We start from the raw sequence: 25,947 nt of genomic DNA on the forward strand, positions 1-25,947 counted from the left end.
TAGCGACATGACGGCCTCAATAAAGACACGAACATAATTGCCGTGCGCGGACAGGCTTCGATTCATCACCATAGCTGGTTGAGATCTAGTAATGGCACACTCCTCGTTTGTCGGACGAACTCATCCTCCTCGCAAGGTCACATTATACGAGAGTAGACGAGAGCGCGAGTTTTACAGATATTACGAGCCCATTCGAGCGCTCACGGGATCCGGACCACAATTGTGTGATCTCCACGATGAGGCTGCCTTCAAAGCCCACAAGCCGTACTCGTCACCAGATCCTGCATTGACAGCATTCTGCCAACTGGGAGCTTTACGCCTAGGCGCACGCCGTGCTATGCTATTCTTCTTTGACAGCAGTTATGCTTACGTTCTTGCGGAAGCGACCAGAACCCTGTCGCTCCAGGACGACTCTGTACATGAGATAGAGGACAACCTTTGGCTTGGACACTCAATCATACCTCGAGGCTACACCATCTGCGAGGAAACCGTATGTCGGCTACCAGAGGAAGATGCGGAAGACTTTGACCCCGACCGCAGTCTCATCCATGTGATCAACGATCTAGATCAGGACAGTCAATTCTGCGGACGACCATATGTAAAGGATGGCCCGAAAGCCAAGTTCTATGCTGGGGTGCCGATTACCTCACCCAGAGGCATCAACATTGGAGCGTACTGTCTGCTGGACGACAGGACCCGAGATGGTCTGGACGAGAAGGGCATCGCGTTCATGCATGATATGGCCAAGACCGTCATGACACATCTCGAGATGGTTCGCGCCAAGTCAGAACACGAGCGCGGCACGACTATGGTATCTGGCTTAGGTGCATTCATCGAGGGTGCTTCCAGTCTGAAGTTATGGGAGCGCGATACCGGCCGTCGTGACTATCGTCGAGTCGGAGGTGCGGAAGATACACCTGAGCGCAAGGCGTCACCAGATGCTGCTCAGTCTGAGGCAGAAGCGCCGGATGTGAAGTCTTCTCACCTGAAAAGCGGTATGAAGTTCAATGCGTCTAAGATCAAACCTCAATCTGGCTTTACTGCGAACAAAGCCTCTGGCGTACCGGAAGCTTTGGCCCCCCCAAGAGCTGGTCCACATAGTGCACCCAAGGTGTCGAAAAACAGCCGGACCGCAACCGAAGACTTTCGCGATCAAGATGTGGCCACCAATATACGCACGACCTTTCAGCGCGCTGCGGACTTGATACGTCAATCAGTGGACGTGGACGGCGCAGTATTCCTTGATGCAAGCATGAGCACATATTGCGGTCTGATCGACACCGAGAGCGGCAGCGAACAGAGCTCCGAAGCAATGTGCAGCGCCACGGATGCCACTCTGTCGGAAGTCGAGAATCGGAAGCGATCGGACAGCAGAGGATTAGATAAGCCGTGCAGAGTCATGGCTTCCTCCCACACTGTCAACGACAACTTTAACAACGACGGAGAGCTGCATCTCGACATACAAGCAGCGAATGTGACAGAGAGGTTTCTCCGGTCGCTACTCAGACGGAACCCTCGCGGCAAAATTTGGAACTTCAACGAGACAGGTGATGCCTCTTCTGACGACTCTTCCTCTGAAGGCGGTACGCCGAGCAGCGAGACAGCGCCTCCAATTCCAACAGCACTTGACGATGATCCATCAGAACAAAGCTCCACCAACCGACGAGGACAGAAGCGCCGCAATCGAATAGATGATGGGCGAGAGATACAGCGACTATTCCCAGGTGTGCGAAGCGTGGCTTTGGTTGGTATGTGGGATGGAAACCGCGGAAGATGGTTCTCTGCATGCGCGATCTGGACATATTCGCCACTTCGACTGTTCTCACGAGAGTCAGAAGTCAACTATATGGCTGCTTTCTGCGACATTGTGATGGCCGACGCTCATCGTCTTGAAGCCCAAAATTCGAACACAGCGAAATCGGATTTCATTTCTTCAATATCGCACGAGCTGCGATCTCCACTACATGGCATCCTGGGCAGCGTCGAATGTCTGCAAGATCAACCCTCAGCGGACTCTTTCAGCACAGAGCTGGTGTCACAGATTGAGATATGCGGCCGAACATTGCTGGATATTGTCAACCATCTACTCGACTTCTCCAAGATAAATCATCATGTGAAAGGCTCGAAAGCGTTGGAAGACCAGCGCCAAGGTATGCCGTCACGGCCACCCCGAATGCCCATGGGAGACACCAAACGAGCCCAGCTTGGCAACATGATGAATATGGAAGCAGACTGCTCACTCGACGATGTGACTGAAGAAGTGGTCGAGACCGCCGTCTACTCATACGCGTGCAGTAGGGAAAAGCGATTCATCCTGGATCGCAAAGTGACTGTTGCTCTGGACATCGAAAGGTCTCCACACATCAACTGGCGGTGCAAAGTGGCTCTGGGCGGGTGGAAGAGAGTATGCATCAATCTGGTCTCAAACTCACTGAAGTACACATCCGAAGGCTTTGTGAGCATCTCATTAAAGACCGAGCCTGTGCCTGGCAGAAAGAAGAAGTTCAATGCTGTTTTCCAGGTCACGGATAGCGGTCGGGGCATGACCAGAGACTTCCTAGAGAATCACCTCTTCAACCCATTTTCACAAGAGGACAGCTTAGTCGAGGGTACGGGTTTGGGCCTGAGCTTGGTGGCGAAGATCGTGAAAGCCATGGACGGAACTGTTGAGGTGCAAAGTGAGAAAGAGAAAGGCTCGACTATCACGGTCACAGTTCCTATTGACAGCTATAAGGTCAGCCGCGAGGAGAAGGCGGCACAATCCCACCTCACAAAGTCTTCATATGCGGGCAAATCAGCTACTATCCTCAATTTTGGAGGCTTGCCAAGCGGGACGAGTGGCGGAAAGCTGGTTGTCGGCAAGGGTATGCTGCGCAAGAGCATCGAGAGCCATTGTCGACACCTGGACCTTGAAGTCTCAGCTGACGATCATGAAGTCACAACTCAAGCTGATATCGCCTTCATAGCCGAAGAAGACTTGGCACGTTTTGCACACGAAATGCAATTGGTCGCCGGAAAATCACTACTGGACAAGCCGCTCGTTGTAGTCTGCACCTCTGCGGTCTCGCTGCGGCAGCTTCGTGTTACACATGCTGCTAACGGTTTCATCACGAAACAAGTCAAATACGTTGCACAGCCGTGCGGTACGGAACAGCTTCGCAAGGTCGTCGAGAGTTGTTTATCTGGCCCTCAAACTTCGAGCGAAACATCCTCGACGGAAGAAGATCGCCAGTCGACTGGATCAAGCTCGGATTCGTCATCACGTACCGATCTCTCAGAGGAATCAGGCCTGGCCTCTGGGCATCCACTCGCGCTCCTACAGCGCACACAAATCCCTTTGCACCTCAATGGTGCTGAAATCGACAGTATACTCTACAGTCCGCCTCCAACCTATTCACCGAAAGCGCTCGAAGAGCAACAGAAACGCTCTCCCCTTCCCACCCCTGGAGGACAAAATCTCGCTCCAGCAGAAGACTACCTCAGCAGTCGATCGAGATCAGCAGGTAATGCCGTTGCGTCACCACCCGCGACATCGCCCAAGCAGCCTGCTGTCCGTAATGAGGCTCCTAGCGAGCGTCCTACTGGCATGTCATTGCTCTTGGTTGATGACAATCCAATCAATCTCCAGCTCCTGGTCAACTATGCAAGAAAGCAGGGGCACCGAAAACAGATCGCTACAGACGGCATGCAGGCAGTTGAAAGATACAAAGCCACGTGCTTGGGTACAGAAAGCATTGCTGTCGCCGACAACGTATCGATCAAGCATGGTGATGTCAATAGCGCTTCGCCGTTGGACAAGCCACAAGTCATTCTTATGGATATCAGTGAGTAATATATTAGATTGACGTCGTAAATGAGAGATCCGTGATTTCTGACTTTCACTTCTAGATATGCCAAAGATGAATGGCTTTGAAGCAACACGAGAAATTCGAGCTTTCGAACAACAACACGATTTACAGCCTGCGCATATCATCGCGTTGACAGGATTGGGCAGCGCCAGTGCACAACACGAAGCCTTCTCTTCTGGAGTGGACCTGTTCTTGACGAAGCCTGTCAGGCTGAAGGAGTTGACTAAGGTTTTGTCGGAGATCAGAAGTTCCCAGGACGATACTGGATCTTCTGAGTCATAGATGAGCACACGATAGCATGATTGCATGACTTATGCGGGACGAATTATGCAAAGCGAAGGCGTTTTGGAATGTTTGAGATGTGTAGATTTTGGTGGATATGGCGACAACCTGTACCAGCCATCGTACGGCCTCATCACACAAAGAAAGAAGTCTGCTCCTCTCGACCACAGTCTCCCTTCAGACCTGCCGTGTCCACCATAGAGCACAGACCACAGTCCGACGAGAGTCATGTAAAGTCTTGCTGCGTAGTCTGGTTCTGATGATGGTGATGATGATGATGAAGCTATGGAGCATTACAATGTTGACATGCAGTAGTCCATGGCTATCGTATGTGTGTTGCCTCCAGTATCGATGTTCCCGTGATTGGTATTCTCATTGTTGTCTACAGGAAGAACTGTAGTAATCGTCGAGAACCCAAAAAGCGCCCCTGGCCCCACGTGCTTCCACGCGATTGAATGATGTCAGAAGTCCAGCTAGACGCGATTGCGAAGTGAAGTTGAGAAACGATGATCCGAATCTCCTTTCTTACCACATCCGCTGTGCTCATCTCACACGCCCATCGAACAGTTGCCTGATATACACATCACTTCCTTCCTCACTCCGCACAATGGCGTTCCGCTTCCTCCAACCCTCGCTATTCAGCCTCCGAACACCTCTCTTCGCAGCTGGACTCGGCGTCTCGGGAGCACTCCTCGTACACCAGACCTTCCAGTCCCGACGATTACTACGCCTCGACGTGGCAAGTGGCGCCTCGTCCGTCAGCCCCAAAGATTGGTCTTTCTCGCAATATCAAAATGATGCAAGCACACCAGTTGTCAGCCAGAGCGGAGGTCTGAATCCGAGAGCAGTGCGGCAGCTGTCAATGGGTAGCATACTAGGTACGCCAGCCTTTGCTGTCAGCATACACGTAAGTAACGAGGTGCTAAGGTAGTCTAGGTCTCGCCGCAGGAATGGGCGTCTCGCTGTTCTCGAAACCTCTGGCGCTCCTTATTGGTCTTCTGGTTATTGGGGTGCAAGCGGCAGAATCATACGGCATCCACCTTGTACCCTATCAGTCGCTGCAAAAATATGTCAAGGGTGTAGATCTCAGGAGCGCTGTACAGGACAATGTGGCACTCAAGCTAAGCTTTGGGACCATGTTCGCGCTTAGCGCATTCGCATCGTTTTAGGATACAAAAATAATATTGTGTAAACCTGTAGGCCAGCTGGCGAGTCTCAAGCATCTTCTTGCTCCCAACTCTATTCCCCTTCGGACAGCACGGCTGACATCAATCGTTCCTGAGGCGGATTCTTGGCCTGCCAGCGCTCCCGAACGTACTCCTCACCAGGTCCTTCCGTAACGATGTCTTGGTAGCCACATTTGACGCAGCAGTTGTGGTCATGCTTCATCCTCAGACAACACCTATGCACTCTCTACTTTGAAACGGTACTTGCAATAGAGCTGTAGTAGAGGCGAGTAGTGCCAGAACAGCTTTCTTGAATCTGACCGAAGATAGTGGTGGGCTCATGCTCTCTTATGCCAGCGTCCGTGGAACCAGAGATCTCAACTGCTTTACAGTCTGGATGAGGTGAAGGCAGGGATCCTCCACCGAGTGGCGAGAGTCTGACGATTGATGGGTGCTGCAACGTATCTCGCTCTAAGTATCACTGTCTCAAGCTCTGATCAAGCTCTGATCAAGCATCTAGGCCCACGTGCAGGACTCATGACACTCATTGTAGCAATGGCTACGAACTTTCTGGGCTACATCTAGCATTCGGATGTTGATAGTCTGCTCTATATTGCTTGCGAGTTCGACCAGCGTCTCGAGATGTCGTCAGTCATGTCTCGCAATCGGTTTCCAAGTTTCATCGGGACTAAGAGCAAAGTTTCTGGCCTTCGCAAGCGCATACAACATCTCCAGATACGGCGTCACAACACCATGTATCTGTCCGATCCGCAACGTGTTGCCTATAATGGCCTCGACTTCGATAGATCGACCAGCTCGAACGTCAGTCAGCATACTCGGCTCCTTTCCACCTGTCTCAAGACGAGACTTCGGTCTGGCGAGATCGTTCTCGATGGCTCCATCTGTGATAGCATCGGGATAGCCTGCTGCTGTCGCAACAGTGCCAACCTCTTTCATGATACCGCGAACCAAAGGCTCGGCTTGCACAGAAGACCGAAGGTAATTCGCGTCGTCGCACATTGTGAGAGCGGTGGTAGGGTTCCAGGCAGCATTGACGGCTACTTTGACCCAGCGTCTCGGCTGTATGTCATCTATAGCACGACGTCAGCTAGCCGTTGTCTCTCAAAAGGTCCGAGTTGTGCTGATACCAAAGACAGGTGCAGAGCCGCCGCCAGCTCTGAACAGGTTGGAAAGTCCCTGACACTGCTCCTTGGCTGCAGCACTTGCTTGTGCAGGATAAGTGCCAATCTCGAAGCGCTCCAAAGGGCCATGCTCGATAATGCCTTGCTCCACTTGTGTCACAGGCAGATAGACCACACCTGAAATGATTGAATTGTTGGGATAGAGCTTAACATAGTCTTCTTCAAGACCGATGCCGTTCTGTGCGAGCACAATCGCAGTCTGATCAGGAGTCACAGCATCCTTGATCATTTCGGCGGTGCCAGGAAATGCTTTGCTGCAGACGAGTAGGTAGTCGAAGGGGCCATGCTGCTTTGCTTCTTTGATTGACTGTACGGCTATTGGCTGAAAGTGCTGTCGACCGAACGTCTTTGAACGAATTGTGATACCACTAGACTTGACGGCTTGGTAATTTGTTCTGCAGACCACGGTTACTGAAGCTCCAGCTTTGTGTAGTATATAGGCATATATGCAGCCAACGCCACCAGCTCCGAACACGAGGACTCTTGCTGAGCTCATCTTGACGCCGTGACTGGTATCCCTTGAGCGGCGTACTGTACTTAGCAGATCGCCAGGCTTATCGTGGCAGCCTTGTCCAGGCAGCCTGGATTGACGTGGCGAGGTCTCGAACGTGTTCACGGTGGACGATTGCACTTCAGCGTGCTTGAGACCCGTCTTGATACGGACGGACAAGTGTACATCCTTCTATCAGATAGCCGGACTTCTTTCTACAACGTGCCTGCCTTATCGGGGCAAATGGTGCAGTAGCCGACAGCTCGTTGCGAAGTCGCTTCTCTGCTTTGACCTCGTCTCGAGGCTGCCATCACATGCGAGACCAACCACCCCACTGCCTCATCAGAAGATCCGTCTTCACACGTCCACATCGACATAGGTATCGTCCACTGGCTCGTGGAATATGACACTCCATGGCGATTGCAACATCAGGTATGGTCTAGAAAGCATACACTAGCTCGGTTGAGCGACAACAAATTGGACCAAGCATAGCAAGACGAGATGGAAGGTCGCAAGCCGCCCGAGTTCGGTATCGAACTGTCTGCAGATCGACAGAACGTCAAAGAAGTGGTCAAAGGTAGGATCGCTGACGAGGCATGGGCTGTGAGCATACTCTTACGATCAAATAGGGATCATGCACACCATCTTCTTCCATCGCCTCTTCACACCTCTCGAGCCTGCCAACTACGATGTCCTAGATGTGACAGTACCCTACGTCGACGACAAGGAACTGATTCAACTGCTCGAGACAAGATCCACCACCCTCCTCCGAGCTCTTGATTCGGGCTCAACCACACTGTCGCCGCAATACAACCCAAAAAGCAGTGGAGCCGCACGCAGCACTCTCGTGATCCAGTTCCTCGAACGCAAACGCCGCAAGGGCTGGTTCATCTCAAAAGCAGACGAAGAAACGATCTGGGAAAGCTGGATACTCGAAGTCAATCTGACGAGCGCTAGAAGTGAGCCAGAGGCCGAGTGGAATCGCAGAGTAATGGAGAACAGTCTGCAAGATGCTGTGATGAAAGTGATCACAACGGCGAACAAGGAGAAGAATCACATCCCTCCCATCACGACGAACGATTCGAATGCTTTCCCGTATCAGATCCTGGTCAATCCGAAGGCGTGAGATGGTCTTCTGCCGGGAGGAGCTTTGTAATTCTTTTATTTATGATGCCAATAGATGTTGGCTATCAATTTTCAAGGGTATCATGGTCGCTGCGCTATGTAAGAAGCAGGAAGCAGAGTACATCTTCCGGAATGTCGTGAGGCCGGCACAAAGTCCGCGAACTGGACAGCCTCAGCTGTACGAGACGACAGTACCACGACAAGCCGCCCAGAACTCCTTCACGACCTCTTTGGTCTTCCGCATCTCACCACGCAGGCCGAATATCTGCAGGAGGAAGCGACGCTTCTCTGTGTCGCCAATACTACCAGACTCGGTGACGAAGGCTTTATTGAGCACGGCCGCTTCTAGCCATCCTCTCGAAGCTGCTTGATTCACAATCAGAGCCTTCAGCGGCTCGCAGATGTAGTCGAGCTCTGACCTTGAAGCAAAACCGCCGATTTGCCGTACCAGCGTAAGGGACAATTGAGGACCATATGCCGAAATGACCTGAGCTAGACGATGCCGGGCGTCATCCGAAATGGGGACGTTGGGTGGCTTGATCAGCTTTGCCCACAGTTCCGCTGCCGAGCGCTTCGGGAATGGATCTTGCCCGTCGATGGCCTGTAATGTGAAGTCGAGAATGGCCGACATCTGCTCTGCTAAGGCCGAATCGTGTTCAAGCAAAAGATGCAGGTAGTGCGGGAAAAGCCGAGTCAAGACTTCAATGCAGCCATGAGCTATGCCAGGGTCCCTGTTCGGGCGTTGCAGCTGGCCAACAAAGTGTGCCACCTGTTGACAAATTGCTCGAACTTCTTCAGGGATGCGCCGAGAAGTGGGCTTCGAGTGCTGAGTGATGAGTATGCAAGCCGTGGACAGAACCGACTCGACCTGTGGTGTCTGGATGGTACACTGTTGGAGGAAGCTGACCGTGACCGAAGGGGGCAAGACGAAAGGTCCTGGCTCTGACTCCGCGAAACCACTTTTCAACACTTGACAAGCGGCCTCAATAGCATCGCCATCATTCCCAAGGACCTGCAGCACGGAGAAGCAACCCATGATACGGTGTTGCACCACTTCTGCTTCTTCGCCCTCCCAGTAGTTCCGCTGCCCTTGCGCAGGCTCGTCATCGTCGTAGAGGTCGATGGTCACATCATCCGGCACTTGCAGACTCTTTCCTATCGCGGCAAGACAACTCAGAGCGGCCACGCCCATCACTTCACACATGTCCGGATTACTCGCAGCGTTGTCCTTGGCCTGTTGGACGTCTTGCTCTACGTTTTCGATGAGTGACAGCAGAGGTGCGACCTTCGCACTTTCCGGTTTGAGTGCCTGTACTATGCAAGCAATGCCACCGATGACCTTCTCTTTGGTATACGGATCGTTTGTTGGGCCGGCCAAGAAGCTCTGGTATTGCTGCAGGAAGCCGTTCAGCTCGCCGGTCAGGCTCGACCGGCAAGCCGAGCACAAAGCCGCAATGGACTTCGCCGCAGTGTTTGCGAGCAATCCCATCTCCAAGGACGCGAACAGGAAGCGCACCGCATCTGCTAAGTACTCCACATGGCGCTCGATGTAGTTTCCGTAAGAGCCAAGTATATCGATGGCTGTTCGCCGAGCTTGCGACGGAATCGTCTGTGAGAAGTCGCCCATTTCACGGAAAAGAGACGAGCCGAAGACAGCAGCAAGAGTGTCCTCGCCAGCTTGCTCTTCCAGCACATTGTCTGCTAGAGCATTCAAGCAGAACAGACCAGCTTCGAGAAGTCGCCATTGCTTGCTCTCTAGCGACTGCAAAGCTAATGCAACCAGCTTCTGCAGCATCTCTTTACCCAGACAGACGTACATTGATAGAATGAGATCCGTAGTGTCAAGCCTGAACTCCTTGAAGCCATCGTTCTCGTCATCCGTCCAATTGTTGGCGATGTTGCCTGGCGGTGTCACCATCTTGGCCCAGAGAAGCTCCACCAGCTGCAAGAGGATAGCCTTGGCGGAGGGCAGCCATGTTGGTTCTGGTGCACCAGGATCTTGTGAGAAAACTGTGTCGTTAACGTACTCGACATACGTGTTCCAGAACTCGATGCTCATGATTGAAAGCTCGTCATCGTCGCCAGGATAGCCTGGAGCTCTCAGTATGTCGAAGTGAAGATTGACAATCGTGGCTGCATGCTCGGATGCGTCCAGATGCTCGGCTACCTCTTCGACGTTGGCCACACCATATGCTATTACCATCTGACCGTAAGGTAGGACCTCCGGGATTTGGTCGCGCAGTGCTTGCTGCAGCACTGGCTGAACATGTTCTCGTACTATCCTGCCTATGAGTCGCATATGATCAGGCTGGAAGAAGCTTGTGTAGCTTTCGAGGATGTCTCGAAAAACTTCAAGCGCGTCATTTTGTACTTCCTGCGTAACCAGGCTCCGGGTAGCCGGCTCGACGAGTTCCCGTAGATGCTGCAGAGCTTCCAAATTTCTTGGCCATACTGGTTGAGCATAGTTGACCCATGTCAAGAAGCATCTTAGTCCCTCGCCATTGATTTTGAAATCTGGCGCCTTGAGAGCAGCACTCATGGTTCTACTAGCGTCCTGAACGTTGACTTCCATTGCATTGTGGACTTTGCTGTGCGAGGCAGTGTTGCTATCAAGTCTGCTAACTTCATCTGCAAGTGTAGCAGAGAACCAGAGCAGAGCGACGACTTGATATTGGTTCAGTCTTGGTAGCGTAGTGTCAATGTCTGGGAGGTGGTCCGTATCCTCGTTTCCAGCGTGCAGGGTGTACGCGATCGTGCAGATTGGCCGGTCCCAGAGAAAGGATGCTCGTATATAGTATGTGACGAGCGTCGCACAAAGCTTCCGCACTACCATAGCACTGTCGTGTTGGCTTACAGCATGTGCCAGCCATGAGGTCAGACGCTTGCGTATAGTCTGCGCAGCTTCAGCGTTAAGGTTAGATCTAAGACGGTATAAGCAGATCCCTCACCCTTAACTCAGCTCAGGGTCTACTACTGACCCTTCATTGTTGAGTTTTACTGTGAACGTGTTCGCGGCGAAGAAGCGCACGTTCTGGTCGTTGCTACTCATCAGCGCATCGGCGAGGTTCCATCCTTCTGTTGAGTGCTGGAGCTTCAGCAGCTGATCATTGATTGTAGAGATTATTTTCGGCGAGCCAGGCTTGTACAAGCGTTTGACAAGCTGTTCTTATGGTTAGCAAATAAGAGTGGCTGTCGTATTGTCATGGATGTCCTACCTCTTCTACATCCGCCACACTTTGTGGCATCGCAACTGATGCATCGTTCCCGTTCATGATTGCTTATTGGCTTTGCTGAAATGAGCGCTCGCTGTCAATGGCGGCACGATGTGAGGTTCATAAGCACAGGATGTCATAGAAAATCCTTCTGCTGCCTGATCGTGTAGCTCCCGTCATAATAAATTTGTGATCAGAATTCACTTGGTAGAGCAGAAGAAGCTCACAAACGAAGAAAGCACGATGCGCGCTAATATGCCGGGAAGGACCGGTCCGTGCAGTGCCGGCCATCAGATTTGGTCTCTCTCTCATAACGTGGGCAATATGAAGAAGTGAGGGTAACCCAAGATGAAGGTCTGACATGGACCTACTACATGTACACCAGCTAAGCAATGAGGACTTCGAAATGTTGCAGCACCTCAACGATATCTTGCATCTATTCCAGCACCGCAACAAAAATCAGCATAGACGAAGTGTATGGTGGCGACACTTTTCAGTATACAAGAAACGTCTGGAACAGATAGTGTCTCGGCTATCGGAGCTCCGTGAGGTCCCGAGTACCCATCTTGCACGCACCAAGAAGCAGGCCGAGGACGAAAGTGTGAAATTTCACCTGCAGCAAAGTCTGGGTCTTTGGCGCGATGTCCTTGTCCCTGGATGGCAGCATGCCTTCTCCCAGCTAGCTGCTGATGGCCGCTTCGCGGTACTGGGACTTGTGCTGTTGAGTGTCTTGGCCGAATCGTGCCGTCTCCTTGGTATCACTGCGGCTTTCGAGGATCTGGGCCAGCATGAGATTGAGCAAGTGCTTGAGCAGTTTGGAGAGGAATGGCAGCCCGGTCGTGCTGGCCCCGGAGGTTTGGACAAGCAGCGTGAAGACGTTGGAGAGGTCATCATTCGAGATGCTGAAGTAGGCACAGATGCTGTCACTGGTGTGACCACAACCAGTTCTGCTAAAGCAAGTGGACCTCATGACCCTGCTTCACAATCAAAGGGCCCAGAGAAGGCTGTCAGTAGCGTTCACACGAAGCGACCTGCCAGCAAGATAATTATCGGCATAAAAAACAAGACGAAGACGAAGAAGAGTAATGCAATCGACGATCTGTTCGATGGTTTTGGATGAAGGCGTCAATTAGTATAAGTTCACAAAAGGCTACGCTATACTACCTAAGCCTCGCAATGCACCGCCAAAGCCAATGTTCACCAGCAGATGCCAGCCGATACACCAAGCCATCGCGTACAGGTACTTTGGGCTGAACACTGTCCAGATGAACAGGTGGGTTCTGAGCAGAGTGCAAGCTGTCATTACAGCCAACAGACCTGCAGCGACGAAGGCAGTCATGCATGACACATACCAGAGCCACAAGTTCGTGTCTTGCGCAGATGACGGACTACTTGGCTTTGTGGCAGATGCGTCCTGGCGCAGCTTGCTTCGCTCCTGGTTCACCCAAGAACGACTCCCATTCGTCTTCGTCCGACTGTCGTCTATCGCTTGCGAGGGCCGTGAGAACGTCATGAGCACAGCAACGCTACACCACCATATTGGTCCATTCCAGTTGCTTGCGAAGAGCAGAAGGCCAACGGCGGCGACGTTGTAGTCACCAACGCCGTTATAAGCATTGCTCAGGTCGACACTGGAGATAGAGTTCGAGCCGCCTTCGCAGAAAAAGTAAGTGTGCGATAGCAGCAATGCAGTTGTGGCCAACTCCGGTATGGGAATTGCAGCACTCCGCCGCGGGACTATTTCGGTATCGGTATGCGTAGCGGAGTGTAGCAGCTGGTGCAGTGCTCGCGACTGCAGAGCGAAGCCAAGGAACAGTGGTATGTTGGTGGCTCGACTTTGCGTTATTAGAAACAGAGTCAGCAAGTGGTGAAGTCGCTCTGCGAGCGTGACATTCACAGCTGGGCCATCTTTCCGGGCAAGCTCTGTACCTCTAGCCAAGCTGACGGCCATAGCACTCACGGTCAAAGCGGCCAGCAGGAGCACCGCAAAAGATACCTGTGCCTGCGACACGAGACTGAATGGCGCAGTCCAGACTCGGATCTGCAGCGCGAGGTCTTGAACCAGCTCGGGTGCATCAGCATGCGTAAAGTTGAGCTTAAAGACGACAGCAGGGATGGCAAGAACGATGGCGCTCAAAGCCGCTACTTCGCCCGGCACAAGATCCAGAAACGTCCGCCCTGCAACCATCCAGCATGTGTAGCCGTAGGTAGCGAGTATCAATAGCCACATGAGCAAGTGATGCTCAGGGAAGAAAGTGTGTACAATGTCAGGCTCTCCAGCGTGCTTCTGACCTGTCTGATTGCAGCGTATAGCGATGCGATGTACTGCCAGGATGACCAGACCAGATGTAAAGCAGGCGAGCTTCTCAGATCTCTGTCGACTTCTGATCACATTCTCGGCTGTGAGTAAGGCCACCCAAGCAGGTGTTAACCAGTACCAGAAATGTTGTTCTTCTTCCACGTAGCTGCTTGCGAACATCATGATGCCGTAGAGGAAACATGTGATGGCGAAGAAGCTGCCGGCTGTACTTGGAGGCCATACTGCAGGCAGAGAGACTAAAGTCATGACTAGTGCAATGCCACAGATCAACATGCCAAGTACCATACGAGGCACATCGTACGAGCTTGCCGCGCTGCTCAGAATGTCCTGCGCCACTGTCAAGAATGCTGCAGCTTCTTGCGACATGTCGCCGTGCCGTGCCTCACTGCCACCAGACATAGTTAGGGTCGTGGACGACCATCGTTTCGCTAGTGCGGAAAGCTGATCGTCTGGTATGCCACAGTCGCCAGCGCTAGGGTCCTTCCTCAAGCATGTTGACCACTTCTCAACAGCCGTAGAATACGCATCGGCCCCATAAGCTGCCTCCACGATCTTACTGATCTGTCGTGCATTCTGGTACATGATCTGGGCCTTGCGACTCGCGTCCGACCACGCCTCCGCCAGCTCCCCAATGAACACCCCCAGACTGTTCTTCGAGATCGGCATCCCTAGAAGTCCTGCCAGTGTCGGCACAATATCGCTCTGCTGTACCTTGCGGTAGTAATGAAATTCAGTGCCCTCCTTAGGCGAGGTCGGACACTCATACGTGGTAGGATTCTTGCGTTCTTTGAATTTGGGGCTGGCGAACAGCAGAGCAGGCTCTGTCTCACCAGGACCACTCCCACCATGATTCCCACCAGCATTCATGCCATGATCTCCCGCGAGCACAAGCAAGCTTTTCGCAAGATGTGGCTGACTCTCCATAGCCTCGTAGATAGACTTCACAATCCCATCCATCTCCTCCTGCTTCGGCAGCATATTCGGCCCTTGAGGTCCAGTCTTGTGTCCAATGTGATCCAGACCAAGGTAATGCATAATCATGGCACTCCAGTCATCGCTCTCCAGCTCCGCAGGGACATGACGAGTAACATTGTGATCAACCTCAGTGAAATCCTATCGAGAAGAAAATCGATACTCAGCCTACATACTCTACAACAATTACCAGGGCCAGTTCTACTGACCGAAACGAAGAAAGAGCTAGTGCCGTCCGCACGCTCAAAGAAGTCGTTGGGAAACAGACGTAACCATGTATCATCGCCGAAGAAAACGAGCTTCCCGCCTTTTGCTTTGATCTGAGCTAGCCAGGTGTCTTGAGTCGCAAGGTTGGCGCCTGAGCCGCTCTCGTCGAGGTTAAAGATCAGGTCGGCGAAGGAAGGGACGGAGCCTGTGGTTAGTGCTTTGATGCGAGGCATGGTCACGGTAGGAGGGCTGGCATGGGCCGTGAAAGGGATAGCTGCTCCATCGCGTATCAGACTGCACGGGACGTCAGTATCGCTCTCTCTGCCATGAATCATATCCTGTTCGTACTTCTGCGTAAAGTGGAAGCCACTGTTGTGTCCATACACGAAGTCGCTCCGAAGCGCATCCACTACCATGAATATGACTCTGTCAAATACTGGCTCAAGTCGGCCGCCAGCCCATCCTCCATTCTCTCGATCATCTTCAAAGGTAGCGAGGCCGGGTAGAAGCGGTTTGTATGGGAAGAAGCCGACCGCGAAGACGAGGAGAGCTACCGGCAGCAGCGCGTTGGCCAGCGCAAGACTGGTGAGCCTGATAGTCTTGCCACGCGCCATAGCTGACATGAACTATTCTTCAGAGCCGGGGGTGTTGGTACATCCTCTCTCGAGGCGAGCTGTGTTCGCGTTGATGTTGCGTGGCACGCGTGGGTCTTTGGAGATGTCGAAGAGTGGGAGGCTACGGATTCGAGGGCCGACATTAACATTCACTTGGCGAGCCGTGCACGCGCGAGAGATTAGCATAATGCTCTTGATCGGCAATGTCTTTCCATCTTCGCTACAAGACACAACGAGAAGCCGGCAACATTCAACGAGAGCAGTTATTTGCTGCATAAATCCTTTTGTATACGATGTCGAATAGCGAAGTACGTACAAACAGAACGCAGCAATAAAAAGCAGACATTAGTACGATAGTATCCTCCTCCATCTTCGCCACCTTCGCCATCCCATCCCGCTGAGCTTTTGCGTCCACTCGTCGAGTAACGGAGGCCAGAGTCGTCATGAACGCAGCACAAAAATCAGTAATAAAACAATAACGCAGCACCATACGCCCATATCCACCGTACGCCCATATCCACCGTACGCCCATATCCACCGTACGCCCATTGACCGTAGGGGTATCTGAAGAAGCATGTTGCCCTTTTCAAAAGCAAACGTGTCCAGGTCGACATCGACAACCAATGGAAGGGGCATCACATCCTTCGCCAGGTCATTCAGTCAGTAGCCTTGCCGTGGCAGAGGGCACCAGTGCACATTCAAGAGCAGTCTCCAACCGCCAGGAGATCAAGAGCTGCATCATGTTAAGATGATGCGAAAGTAAGTGAGTGTTGTCGTTGAAGAACGATCGTCAGAGTAACGAGTCTGTGTCTACGACATAGAGCCGTGGTGAGGGCCTGGGTGCTCGTTGTAGCCGGTCTCATCAACCTCAGCGACGGCAGACATGGCGCCGCCCGGGCTCTGGACAGGGCCGCCAGGGGTCATGGTGTAGACTCGAGCGCCAGGAGTGCCAACATGCATGACATGATTGCCGTTGTAGCCGTTGCCGTACACGCCGGTATCAGGATCGGCTGCGAAGGGATCCTGGAATTCTGGATGGCCCAAGTAAGGCGGCGGCATCTCATGGTAACCGCCCATCTGCGGGAAGAAAGGCGGCGGGCCAGCCATACGAGGGGTGAATGCATAGCAGTTACCAGGATGTCCGTTCATGAAACCGTGGACAGGATAGCCGTTGTTCTGGAAGCCGTGCTGATTGCCATACTGATGAGGGCTGGCGTAAGCATTATTGGTGTTACCGTAGCCGGCGTAGGTAAGCTGGCCCTGCTGCATTGGCGTGCCATGATAGAACATCTCCTCTTGGAGCTGAGCGGGTGTGCCGCGATCATACTGAGATCGACGACCACGATCGCGGTGCATGCGGTTGCCGTGGGGAGTGTACAGACCCATCTCGCTAGCATTCTGAATGGAGCGTTGCTGCTTGGCGACGTTGTTCGGGCCCGGGAACTCACGCTGCTCGCCAACCTTGCTAGGCTCCGGCGCCGTCTCGCTGGTGTAGTACAGCTTGGGGCGGTATTCGGGATTCTCCAGCATGATGGCAGAGTTGCGGAACTTCTCGACCAAACAATCGTAGCCCTGGATGGTGGCGTAAGACAGGTGCACCACACGACCATTGCTCTGCGACCAGCGAGTGCCATTGCGGTGGGTCAGGAACTCCAGGATGTCCTCTGGATTGGCGAAATCAATGAAGGCATAGCCGACGTTGGTGTTTTTCTCGAAGTCAATACGCAAGTACAAGAAATCGTACTTGCCTTTGGAGGTAAAATCGATGTAGTTCTTCAGCTCACCGAAGGTCATACGGTTCGGCACATTCCTAAGCATGACCGTCGTACGCACATCCGTGCCATTACCGATTCTCCAGACCTCAACTTGCTGAGGAGTGGAGACGTGTTGCTCATCAGGAGAGCGGAATTGAAGTGGCCCGTTCCAGGACCCGCTGCGAGGTGGCATCATGGTGCCGTACATCATGCCTTGAGGTGTGTTTGGCTGAGGGGTAGAGTGGAAGCGATCGCGCTGAGGCGTGCTCACGATGAGAGGACCCGAGGCAGCGCCATCGACCTTCGGAACGACACGCATCGGCTTGCCAGCTTGAGGCACGCCATTGTCATCGAGTGACCAGGTAGTGCGGCCGGTCTCACTGATGTGCTGACCATTGCCAGACACAAAGCCGTGCGACGTCGGACTGTTCTCACGGTAGTGGGATGGGCCGGCAACACCTTCGCCGGTTGTCGCATTCGCGAGCATCATCTCCTTGACGAAGAGCTTGTAGGACTATGAAGGAGTCAGCATTTTGAAGACAACACATCTTCACGGCAGTGATGATACTCACGCCAACGACTTTTGCTGCCTCTTTGCTCGCGGTGTCTAGCGCCTTCTTGGCATCAGAGATCTTGTGATACTCGACGCGGAACTCGATGTTCGGCCAAGCCTTGGTGAGTGGCATGAAAGCCTTGACCGTGCCAAAGCCTGCAGCAAAGTCACGCGCAGTCTTGACAGCCTCGTCATTCTTGAAGCCATCAGTCGGACCCTGGAAAGTGGCGACCATGATGATCTGTCCGTCAAAATGGTTGCTGTCGACTGGGGCGGTCCGATTCTCAGGCATCTTGGCGTAGTCGGCCTGGCTGATGTAGCGCGAAGTCCAGGCAGGGTAGCTGTGCTGGATGTAGTAGTGGAACTCATCGGTGTGCTCGACATGGTCGAAGCAGATGCCGTAGGTCAGCTCGAAGTTGCCACCACCGCTCTCGACCTTCATGCCGAGCATCTTCTCCTCGGTACTTAGCTGGTCGATGTTAGCATAATTGGCTACTTGACAGTGGAGGATCAGTGAATGGGCACTCACATCAGTCATGATCTTGGAGAGACCATCGAGGTCACTGATGGGTACCTTGACCTCGAGATAGTGACTCCCCGGGAACGACAGACCAGGGCCGATGTCTGTGGTAAAGTGGACGTGGACTGGAGCAGGGGCTACATTGGGGCCTCGAGTGCCGATAGGCTGCTGAACGACAGCGTCTACTCTGCCTTTGCCTTTGTCGCCATTGGGTGTGTCCCGTCCCACGCTCGAGTTAGAGCTGACGATGAGTGGGCCAGGCTGATCATCGTCGCTGTCGCTGTGGCGGCTAAGAATGGCGAGCGGCGTGATGGGCATCTCTGGCCTGAAGGGCGAGGCATTGGCGCTCAGCTTGGGAGATGAGTCGCTGCTCGTGCTATGGCATTGTCAGTGAGTGGGGTTTCTGTGGTCGCCATGGCCATACTTACGTGTTGACAGAAGCTGACAACGAGACACCGCCCTCCTGCTTGGCGTCCGGCGTGTTGTTGCCCTGGACAGGAGTCGACTCAGACATTTTGTGGATGCGAGTCTTGATGTCGCGTAAAAGGTAGTGAATGAAGGTTGGGATAGTCGCAGAGCTGTAGATGCTGCGATCAAGCTGCAAGAGTGTGATTGACAGCTCCAAGCGTAGCTGGCGGATGCTAGCCAAAAGGTCAAGATGGACCAATGATGGACGCTGAGGATGCGAATGAGCGGAAGATGGTGTGCTATGACAATGCAGGGGAGCAGTAGAGAGTTGCGGGTGAAGAGATAGTGGAGAGAACGTGGAGGATAAGAGGGAGATGGAAGAGCGGAGGGAAAAAGCAGAAATAGAGCGAGTGTCGGTGTGCGAGCACTTGCCTAACTCTCAAGGCACGAAATTGGCGGGGACGCTATTGTTTCATCTCGTCCAAGCAGTCAGTAAGTTTGGTGTGGGCCTTTCGTCACGAGCTTCATGGCCATACTGCTTCTTCGACCGCAACATCGAATCAGATGTAGCTTCGAGCCACGAGGCCAACCCGTAAGCAGATGAGTCGGCAGAGAGAGTTCAGACTACTCTCATTACTTCGGCGTGACCCTCTGCCAAATGAGATTCTCAGGGCAATCGCTCCTTCCTCGTGTTCCCGGCATGGGTATCGTGCAAGACGACATCCATATTTCTCAAAGCCATTGACGTCGTTTCTGCCCAAGCATCTCGCTCCCTCCTCACCACCGTCAGAGTGAGGGGTTCGCAAGCAATCTTTGGAGTCGACTCACGCCGTTTGCCTTCCCACAATCGACGAGATATGTGATATCCTATGCATTGCTAGGCATTGGCCATCGTTCCTGACTCAGCGCACTTTCCTCCGCTGTCGAGCAACTTTGATATTGGGCCCAAGCTCGGAAGCCAGATCCCCGAAAAGTCTACAAGCGCCGGCCGCCGCTAGTGAGAGCTTAATGAGCAAGGATCGAGCTGTCCGTCAAATCGGGGTAATCGGAGCTTGTTATATAAACCGCCGATGTGCATTCACCTCAGGCATTCAGAACGGCGACAACTGCTCATTTCGTCCTGAGTCTACGTCGCGCATCTGGTCTGCTCTCAGTACGCCGCGGCCCAGATGTTGTGCTTGTACACGCTAATGATTCCAGCGAGCCAGCTTTGACTCTTGCTGTGCGGTGAAAGTGTCTGCCCTAGCCGTCTGTTCATGCCCAGAGGTGATTTGGTATGTATAATAGCGAACGGACTGCTTCGTCAATGGACCACATGATGTTTGCTGAGTGTATATATAGATTCCAAGAGGCGTCCTTGGATGAGTCTGTGCATTTCTGGTCTCTCCCGTCAGAGCCTGTCGAATTGATATACCTCGTTACCAACCTGCCAATACTCTGGAAACTGGGAACCGATTTCAAACGTACCCACTCTGATCTGCACCGGATCTTATACTCTCCTAGTCTCCAGCGCAGCTTCGGCCAAAGCACATAGCGATTCACAATCAACTCCTCCCTCAGCCAGGCGATCGAAAACAGACAGAAGTCGGCAAAATCAAGTCCCGTGTGTCCCCTTGCGAGATTGGCTCGCATAGCCTCTTCCAGTCACTCTAGATCGCTGTCGTGGTCGAAATCCTCAGTCCAAGGAAGAGCAGGCGACAACATGCCGGGATTGATCGTGGGAGAGCAGCATGAGGACCTCACAAGTGCTGTTCAGCAGGTATGTCTGTTCCAATATCCTCTCCGATGCCGACGGTACGTCGACAACCCATTTATGTGGTGTTGTGAGCAGTGAATGCAGTGATATGAATGAGTGCTGGCTGTGGTCGGCAGAGAGGGGTGGCAAAAGCACATGAACGCACGAGCCACTTGATACCAACACCCGGCGCGCGGAAGGCACATAAAGCTTCAGACCTTCAGCCATCATGCCCAGGGGTAGCACCGAACTATACACTGACTGGAATCCTTCTCAGATCATCCTATCCTCTTCGGAGACAGACTACCTTGACCAACTGATACCACTCCTCCAGAACGCGCAGACACAGACCCAGGTTGGTCCACTGATCCACGCACTCAACCATGTCTCGGCCGATCGAGACGCTGCGATTGAGCGAATATGCAACAACAACCACCAAGAATTCGTCAACAGCGTACAACAGCTGCAGTCTGTTCGGGAAGGGACGGTCAGCCTCACGTCCGAGATCATGGAGCTGAGCCGAAGCATAGAAGCTTCCACGGAGAAGTTGGCCGAGCAGAAGAAAGCCTTAGTCGATTCGCGTGGTGTGCGGCAGAACATTGATGATACAACCCAAGCACTCAAGGATTGCTTGGAAGTGTTGAGGCTGGCCAATCAGGTTCACGCTCTGCTCGGAGAGAAGAATCATTATGCTGCGTTAAGGGCGCTTGATGAGCTGCAGAATGTGCATCTCCGAGAAGTCACTCGCTATAAGATTGCTGAGATGATTGAGCGATCTGTGCCTGCTACACAACGACTGATAGCCGAGGCCGTCATGACGGACCTCAATACCTGGCTGTACCGGATTCGTGAGACTTCACAATTCCTGGGCGAGGTGGCTTTCTACCACACAGATCTTCGGCGCGAGAGGCAAAAGGAGAGGGCAGAACAGGATCCTCGCTTTACCACAGCCAGGCTCAACTCCTCCCTGGAGCTCGTCGCGGATGAGGTAGAGGAGTTCGATGTGCTGCACAATGATGAGGTCCAGGTCAACTTCTCGCCGCTCTTCGAATGCCTGCACATCCACGATGCACTCGGCCAGACAGATAAATTCCGTGCGGATTATGCTGCGACCCGCCGACGACAAAAAGACCTGCTCATACCTCAAACACTGAATCTCCAGGATGATGAGCTTAACAGTCTCAGCAGTTTGCTAGAGGGCATAGCAGGTTTTGCCATCATCGAGAAAGCCACCATGGCTAAAACGGAGAACTTTCGCGCACAATCCGACGTCGATGAGCTATGGGACAGCATGTGCCAATCAGCGATTACCTTACTGAGCAATGCCCTCCGCACAATCGAAAGCGACGACAAGCTCCTCAAGATCAAAGGCATCATTGCCCTCTTCATCCAAACGATGGACGGCTGGGGCTACTCGGTCACGAGCCTCGACAGCCTCCTCCTCGCCCTCTTCGACAAATACAGCAGTCTCCTGAAAAAGCGCTTCTCCGATGATTTCGAGGAGGTCGTCACCTCGGATGATTACATGCCCATGCCCATCAACAACGCGGAAGAGTACACCAAAGTCTTGTCAGTAAGCTGGTACACGCCTCCCGCCGACGAAGCCAGCGATCCTGAAGACCTAGAGTACCCGTACCACCTCCCCTTCAGCCAAATGTACCCTCTCGTTTGCATCGACATCCGCAATTTCATCCAACAAATGTACCTCTTCAGCGACGACCACTTCCGCCACACCGCCACCATCGACCGCATGATCAAAGAAGGCCTCGACGAGCTCCTCCGGGAGAAAGTCATACGCATCCTGCTCGCGGGCCTGAAGTCCCAATACCCAGGTCAAATCGTCCAGATCCTGACGAACCTCGACTACTTCGAACAAGCCTGCTCGGACCTAGAAGAATTCCTCGTAAGCGTTCGTTCCTCCTCCAGCGCCGCGGGTCCCATATCCCTGCACGCCACGACGTCCTTCAAAGAAGCCAAGACGGAAGCGGAAAGGCGGGTCTTCGAGCTCGTGAACAGCAAGATTGACGATCTGATCGAGACGGCCGAGTATGACTGGTTGAGCACCTACGTCCCGGATCAAGTCTCCCTTTACATGCAAGAACTGACCCGCTACCTGGCGAACATCATGTCCTCCGTCCTCCTCGGCCTGCCGTACGAAATCAAACACATGATCTACCAGACCGCGCTGGAACACATCGCCGAGAACCTGCTTCAACTCCCGCTCGACCCGGAGGTGCAGCGGATCTCGCATCAAGCCGCGGCGGCATACATCCTCGATGTCGGCCACTTGTCCGGTTTCGTGGGGAGTCTGGACGAAGATGATCGACCGGAGACGGTGATCCCGGCCGTGGAGGAGCTGAAGCAGAATACGGATCTTATGGGTTTGGCCGCCGAGGGGAGGGGGGAGGAGTTCTTCGATCAGAGTATTACGACGGGGAGGTTTCCGATGGTGGATAAGATCAAGGGGGCCGAGTTGCTGGAGAAGGTGCAGGCTAAGGGTGCGGGGATGGGTGGGTTGGGAGGTGTTGGTGGTGCTGGGTTGGGGATGGGATTGAATTCTATGATGGGGAGTGGTGGGATGGGGGATGATGGGCATGCGAAGAAGGCTTCTACTACGCTTGGGGATTTCAGGTCGAGGTTCGGGGATTTTGGGAGGAGGACTTGAGGTTCTGACGAGGGCTTTTGCAGGGTTGGAGGTGGGAGATTTTGGTTCGTGGTAAGGTTTTGAGGTTGAGAGCTTAAGAACTTTTATACACAATGTAGCCCGTCCATGGGTCTGAGCCTCTCTCAGGCGCCTCGATTCGGTCGATGAGTGTATCACGTGCGCCACTCAACGCCGTCTCATGCGAGCACTACCTGTCCCACGTTATACAGCGTGGCAGAGATGGTAGTCGCTGCTCCTGCTGCCACACTCGTCCTCAACTCCTTCATCCCATCTCTATCGTACAGCCACACCCGCCTCCTTCCCTCCCTGTCAACTCAACCCATTGTGGCGCGATCATCTCATCTCGGTACTCCCTTCTCAATGGCCGAAATTGTCTAATTCGCAAGCGGGGAGAATAACCTGGCGTGATGCATCAGCTTTCCCCTTCTCATTTTCCCCTTCCATGTCTCGCCAGTTCTGACTTCATGCTTACCTGATCAAACTCGGTCGTGGAGAACTCCTCGTGTAGCCCAAGTAGATGATGAGCGGCAAGTAACCATAGTGGATGCCGACGCGCGAGATCTCGATGATGCGGGTGATGCGCTCCTGTGTTGCGATCACTCGGTCAGTCTTGATTCATCCGTGCGGATGGTGGTGTGGAAGACTTACCTTTGTCTCTTCTGATAGCTGGAGCCAGGCCATGATTGGATGTGTATGGTCGCGGATGTACTGGAGGAACAATATATGGGCGATGATGGATTGTTCTCGGGAATGATCACTACCATGCACACAGGAAAGTCGTACATGCTCCGAGCTTGAGACGTGCATATGCGCATGACTCGCGTCACTTCGATTTACATGTGAGAAAGTGTTAAGCACGCGACAAGCTTAGTTGGCAGTCCCATATACCTCCAGGCGATAGTCAAGCATCGTAGTCGGCAGCACGACATCTACGACCTCCTCCCCCAGCTTCCACTGCGCCGGACAGCGCTTCCGACACCGCCATGTCACGATTCGAGCAGGATAAAGAGAGTACATTATATGTGGGCAATTTGGATGAGCGAGTGACGGATGCCCTTGTGTGGGTAAGTGGAAAAGAATGACAATACTAGAATGTAAGACAGAGGTTAATGTGAACCCCAGGAACTTCTCCTCCAAGCCGGCCGAGTAGTCAACGTCCACCTCCCCAAGGACAGAGTGACCGGCATCCACCAAGGCGTAAGCACCCGCCCCTCCAAAACCCCCCAACTTCCTCCTCGTCCCTATACTACGCTAACACTATCCCTCCCAGTTCGGTTTCGTGGAATTCGCCAGCGAAGACGACGCCGACTACGCCGCCAAAATCATGAACCAGATCCGCCTCTGGGGAAAGCCCATCCGCGTCAACAAAGCCTCCGCCGACAAACGCACCGGTCCTGGCGGCACAGCCGAAAACGCCGGCATAGGAGGCGGCGCAGGCGTCGGCGCCGACTTGTTCATCGGAAACCTCGACCCCTTAGCCGACGAGAAAACGCTGTACGACACTTTCTCCCGGTTTGGACCCCTCATAAACGCCCCCAAGATCGCACGCGACGATGGCGGGGTGAGCAAAGGATATGGGTTTGTCAGTTATGCGGATTTCGAGAGCTCGGATGGCGCGGTGGAGAAGATGCATGGCGGGTTTTTGATGAATCGGGAGGCGGTGGTGCAGTATGCTTATAAGCGGGATGGGAAGGGGGAGAGGCATGGGGATGGTGCGGAGAGGGCGCTGGCGGAGCAGGCGAAGAGGCATGGGGTTAAGGTTGTTATTCCGGCTTTACCGGCCGGGTTGGTGGGCGGGGCGCCGACGGGGCCGCAGGGGATGATGGGGATGGGGATGGGGATGAATGGTGGGATGAATGGTGGGATGAATGGTGGGATGAATAATGGTGGTGGGATGGGTGGGTATGGTGGGATGCAGAATGGACTTACTGGAGCTGGACCACCGCAGCAGCAACAACAGCAACAGCGAACGCCGCAGCCCCCTCCAGCTTTCAACCCTTATCAACAGCAGCAGCAGCAGCAGCAGCAACAACCATACCAGCAAGCACCAGGCTACGGCGCTCCCCCCTCTCTCCAACCACAAAATATTCCAATGGGCTACCCCCCGACCATGGCCCCACCCATACCACAACCATACTCTCACCTCCCGCCCACACCAACATACGCACACAACCCTCTTCCGCCCCCACCCGCAGGCTTCCCACAAGTACCGCAGGGATTCCCACCACCGCATATGAACGGCTCAGCCCCTTCTCCTCTTCCTCCGGGGAGGAATTACAACCAATCCCCTCTCAACTCGGCACCGGCTGGGGCGGGTTTGCCGGCGCGTCCACCGCCTAGTACTGCCGGATTCGGGAGTGCTCCGCCTGGGATACCACCGCAAGGGTTCCCGCCTGGACAAGGGCCGCCACCGGGGTTTAGACCCCCGGGACAGGGACAGGGACAGCAGCAGCAGCGGTAGCGTCGTTGATGTGTTGGGTACCTGTTCTTGTGTTCTGGGTGTAGTGATGGGGAAATGTGGGTCTAGCGATGGCGTTTTGGGTGGCGTTTCAAAAAGTGGGGAGAAGTTTCAGATGAGTGTGAGCGGGATTGCACAGAAGAAGACGGGCGTAAGATACCCTTGAGATTCTTGCCTGTATCGATGTTGTGATATAGTTGACGGACAGACATGGACGATGGCATGACAAAGGCATCGCAATTGCTGGATTGTCGTAGAGTGGAACGATTCAAATATCAAGATCATCGTGCAAAGATATCCATGAACTGGCTTCGATGTCGACTCAGTATATATGAGCTCTCCACCGGATATCAGGCAAAAACAGACAGACTGGCGAAGGGTTTCCACCTAGCCATCATCCTCGACCCTCAGCCCTC

The 25,947-nt window shown here is 53.5% G+C and overlaps 10 protein-coding genes across 10 annotated transcripts; 6 read left to right on the plus strand and 4 right to left on the minus strand.

Annotated features, from left to right (window-relative positions):
* Positions 1 to 91: 91 nt before the first annotated feature.
* LTS14_006285 (uncharacterized protein) lies at positions 92 to 4,130 on the plus strand (the record flags this gene model as incomplete). Its single annotated transcript, XM_064838983.1, has 2 exons — positions 92 to 3,824; positions 3,889 to 4,130. 2 exons carry the CDS (start codon positions 92 to 94, stop codon positions 4,128 to 4,130), a joined length of 3,975 nt encoding a protein of 1,324 aa, XP_064693231.1.
* Positions 4,131 to 4,737: 607 nt separating this feature from the next.
* LTS14_006286 (uncharacterized protein) lies at positions 4,738 to 5,299 on the plus strand (the record flags this gene model as incomplete). Its single annotated transcript, XM_064838984.1, has 2 exons — positions 4,738 to 5,008; positions 5,067 to 5,299. The coding sequence occupies 2 exons, from the start codon at positions 4,738 to 4,740 to the stop codon at positions 5,297 to 5,299; spliced, it is 504 nt and encodes a 167-aa protein (XP_064693232.1).
* A 645-nt stretch (positions 5,300 to 5,944) lies between these two features.
* Positions 5,945 to 6,727, minus strand: LTS14_006287 (uncharacterized protein; the record flags this gene model as incomplete). The annotated part of the gene is made up of 2 exons (XM_064838985.1): positions 5,945 to 6,387; positions 6,445 to 6,727. 2 exons carry the CDS (start codon positions 6,725 to 6,727, stop codon positions 5,945 to 5,947), a joined length of 726 nt encoding a protein of 241 aa, XP_064693233.1.
* Positions 6,728 to 7,489: 762 nt separating this feature from the next.
* On the plus strand, positions 7,490 to 8,114 carry LTS14_006288 (uncharacterized protein; the record flags this gene model as incomplete). The annotated part of the gene is made up of 2 exons (XM_064838986.1): positions 7,490 to 7,565; positions 7,618 to 8,114. 2 exons carry the CDS (start codon positions 7,490 to 7,492, stop codon positions 8,112 to 8,114), a joined length of 573 nt encoding a protein of 190 aa, XP_064693234.1.
* A 171-nt stretch (positions 8,115 to 8,285) lies between these two features.
* On the minus strand, positions 8,286 to 11,385 carry PDR6 (member of the karyopherin-beta; the record flags this gene model as incomplete). Its single annotated transcript, XM_064838987.1, has 3 exons — positions 8,286 to 11,034; positions 11,092 to 11,273; positions 11,329 to 11,385. 3 exons carry the CDS (start codon positions 11,383 to 11,385, stop codon positions 8,286 to 8,288), a joined length of 2,988 nt encoding a protein of 995 aa, XP_064693235.1.
* A 301-nt stretch (positions 11,386 to 11,686) lies between these two features.
* On the plus strand, positions 11,687 to 12,445 carry RMP1 (RNase MRP subunit; the record flags this gene model as incomplete). The annotated part of the gene is made up of 1 exon (XM_064838988.1): positions 11,687 to 12,445. One exon carries the CDS (start codon positions 11,687 to 11,689, stop codon positions 12,443 to 12,445), a length of 759 nt encoding a protein of 252 aa, XP_064693236.1.
* A 30-nt stretch (positions 12,446 to 12,475) lies between these two features.
* LAS21 (major facilitator superfamily transporter protein) lies at positions 12,476 to 15,438 on the minus strand (the record flags this gene model as incomplete). The annotated part of the gene is made up of 2 exons (XM_064838989.1): positions 12,476 to 14,758; positions 14,827 to 15,438. The coding sequence occupies 2 exons, from the start codon at positions 15,436 to 15,438 to the stop codon at positions 12,476 to 12,478; spliced, it is 2,895 nt and encodes a 964-aa protein (XP_064693237.1).
* An 810-nt stretch (positions 15,439 to 16,248) lies between these two features.
* LTS14_006292 (uncharacterized protein) lies at positions 16,249 to 18,779 on the minus strand (the record flags this gene model as incomplete). Its single annotated transcript, XM_064838990.1, has 4 exons — positions 16,249 to 17,706; positions 17,765 to 18,214; positions 18,275 to 18,641; positions 18,694 to 18,779. 4 exons carry the CDS (start codon positions 18,777 to 18,779, stop codon positions 16,249 to 16,251), a joined length of 2,361 nt encoding a protein of 786 aa, XP_064693238.1.
* Positions 18,780 to 20,637: 1,858 nt separating this feature from the next.
* SEC15 (Rab GTPase-binding exocyst subunit S15) lies at positions 20,638 to 23,073 on the plus strand (the record flags this gene model as incomplete). The annotated part of the gene is made up of 1 exon (XM_064838991.1): positions 20,638 to 23,073. One exon carries the CDS (start codon positions 20,638 to 20,640, stop codon positions 23,071 to 23,073), a length of 2,436 nt encoding a protein of 811 aa, XP_064693239.1.
* A 983-nt stretch (positions 23,074 to 24,056) lies between these two features.
* sap49 (Spliceosome-associated protein 49) lies at positions 24,057 to 25,534 on the plus strand (the record flags this gene model as incomplete). Its single annotated transcript, XM_064838992.1, has 3 exons — positions 24,057 to 24,137; positions 24,196 to 24,270; positions 24,344 to 25,534. 3 exons carry the CDS (start codon positions 24,057 to 24,059, stop codon positions 25,532 to 25,534), a joined length of 1,347 nt encoding a protein of 448 aa, XP_064693240.1.
* Between the last annotated feature and the right edge of the window lie 413 nt (positions 25,535 to 25,947).

This window comes from Recurvomyces mirabilis, assembly GCF_035927965.1.
Source record: "Recurvomyces mirabilis strain CCFEE 5264 chromosome Unknown scaffold_16, whole genome shotgun sequence".
In the NCBI taxonomy this organism is placed as follows: Eukaryota; Fungi; Ascomycota; class Dothideomycetes; order Mycosphaerellales; family Teratosphaeriaceae; genus Recurvomyces; species Recurvomyces mirabilis.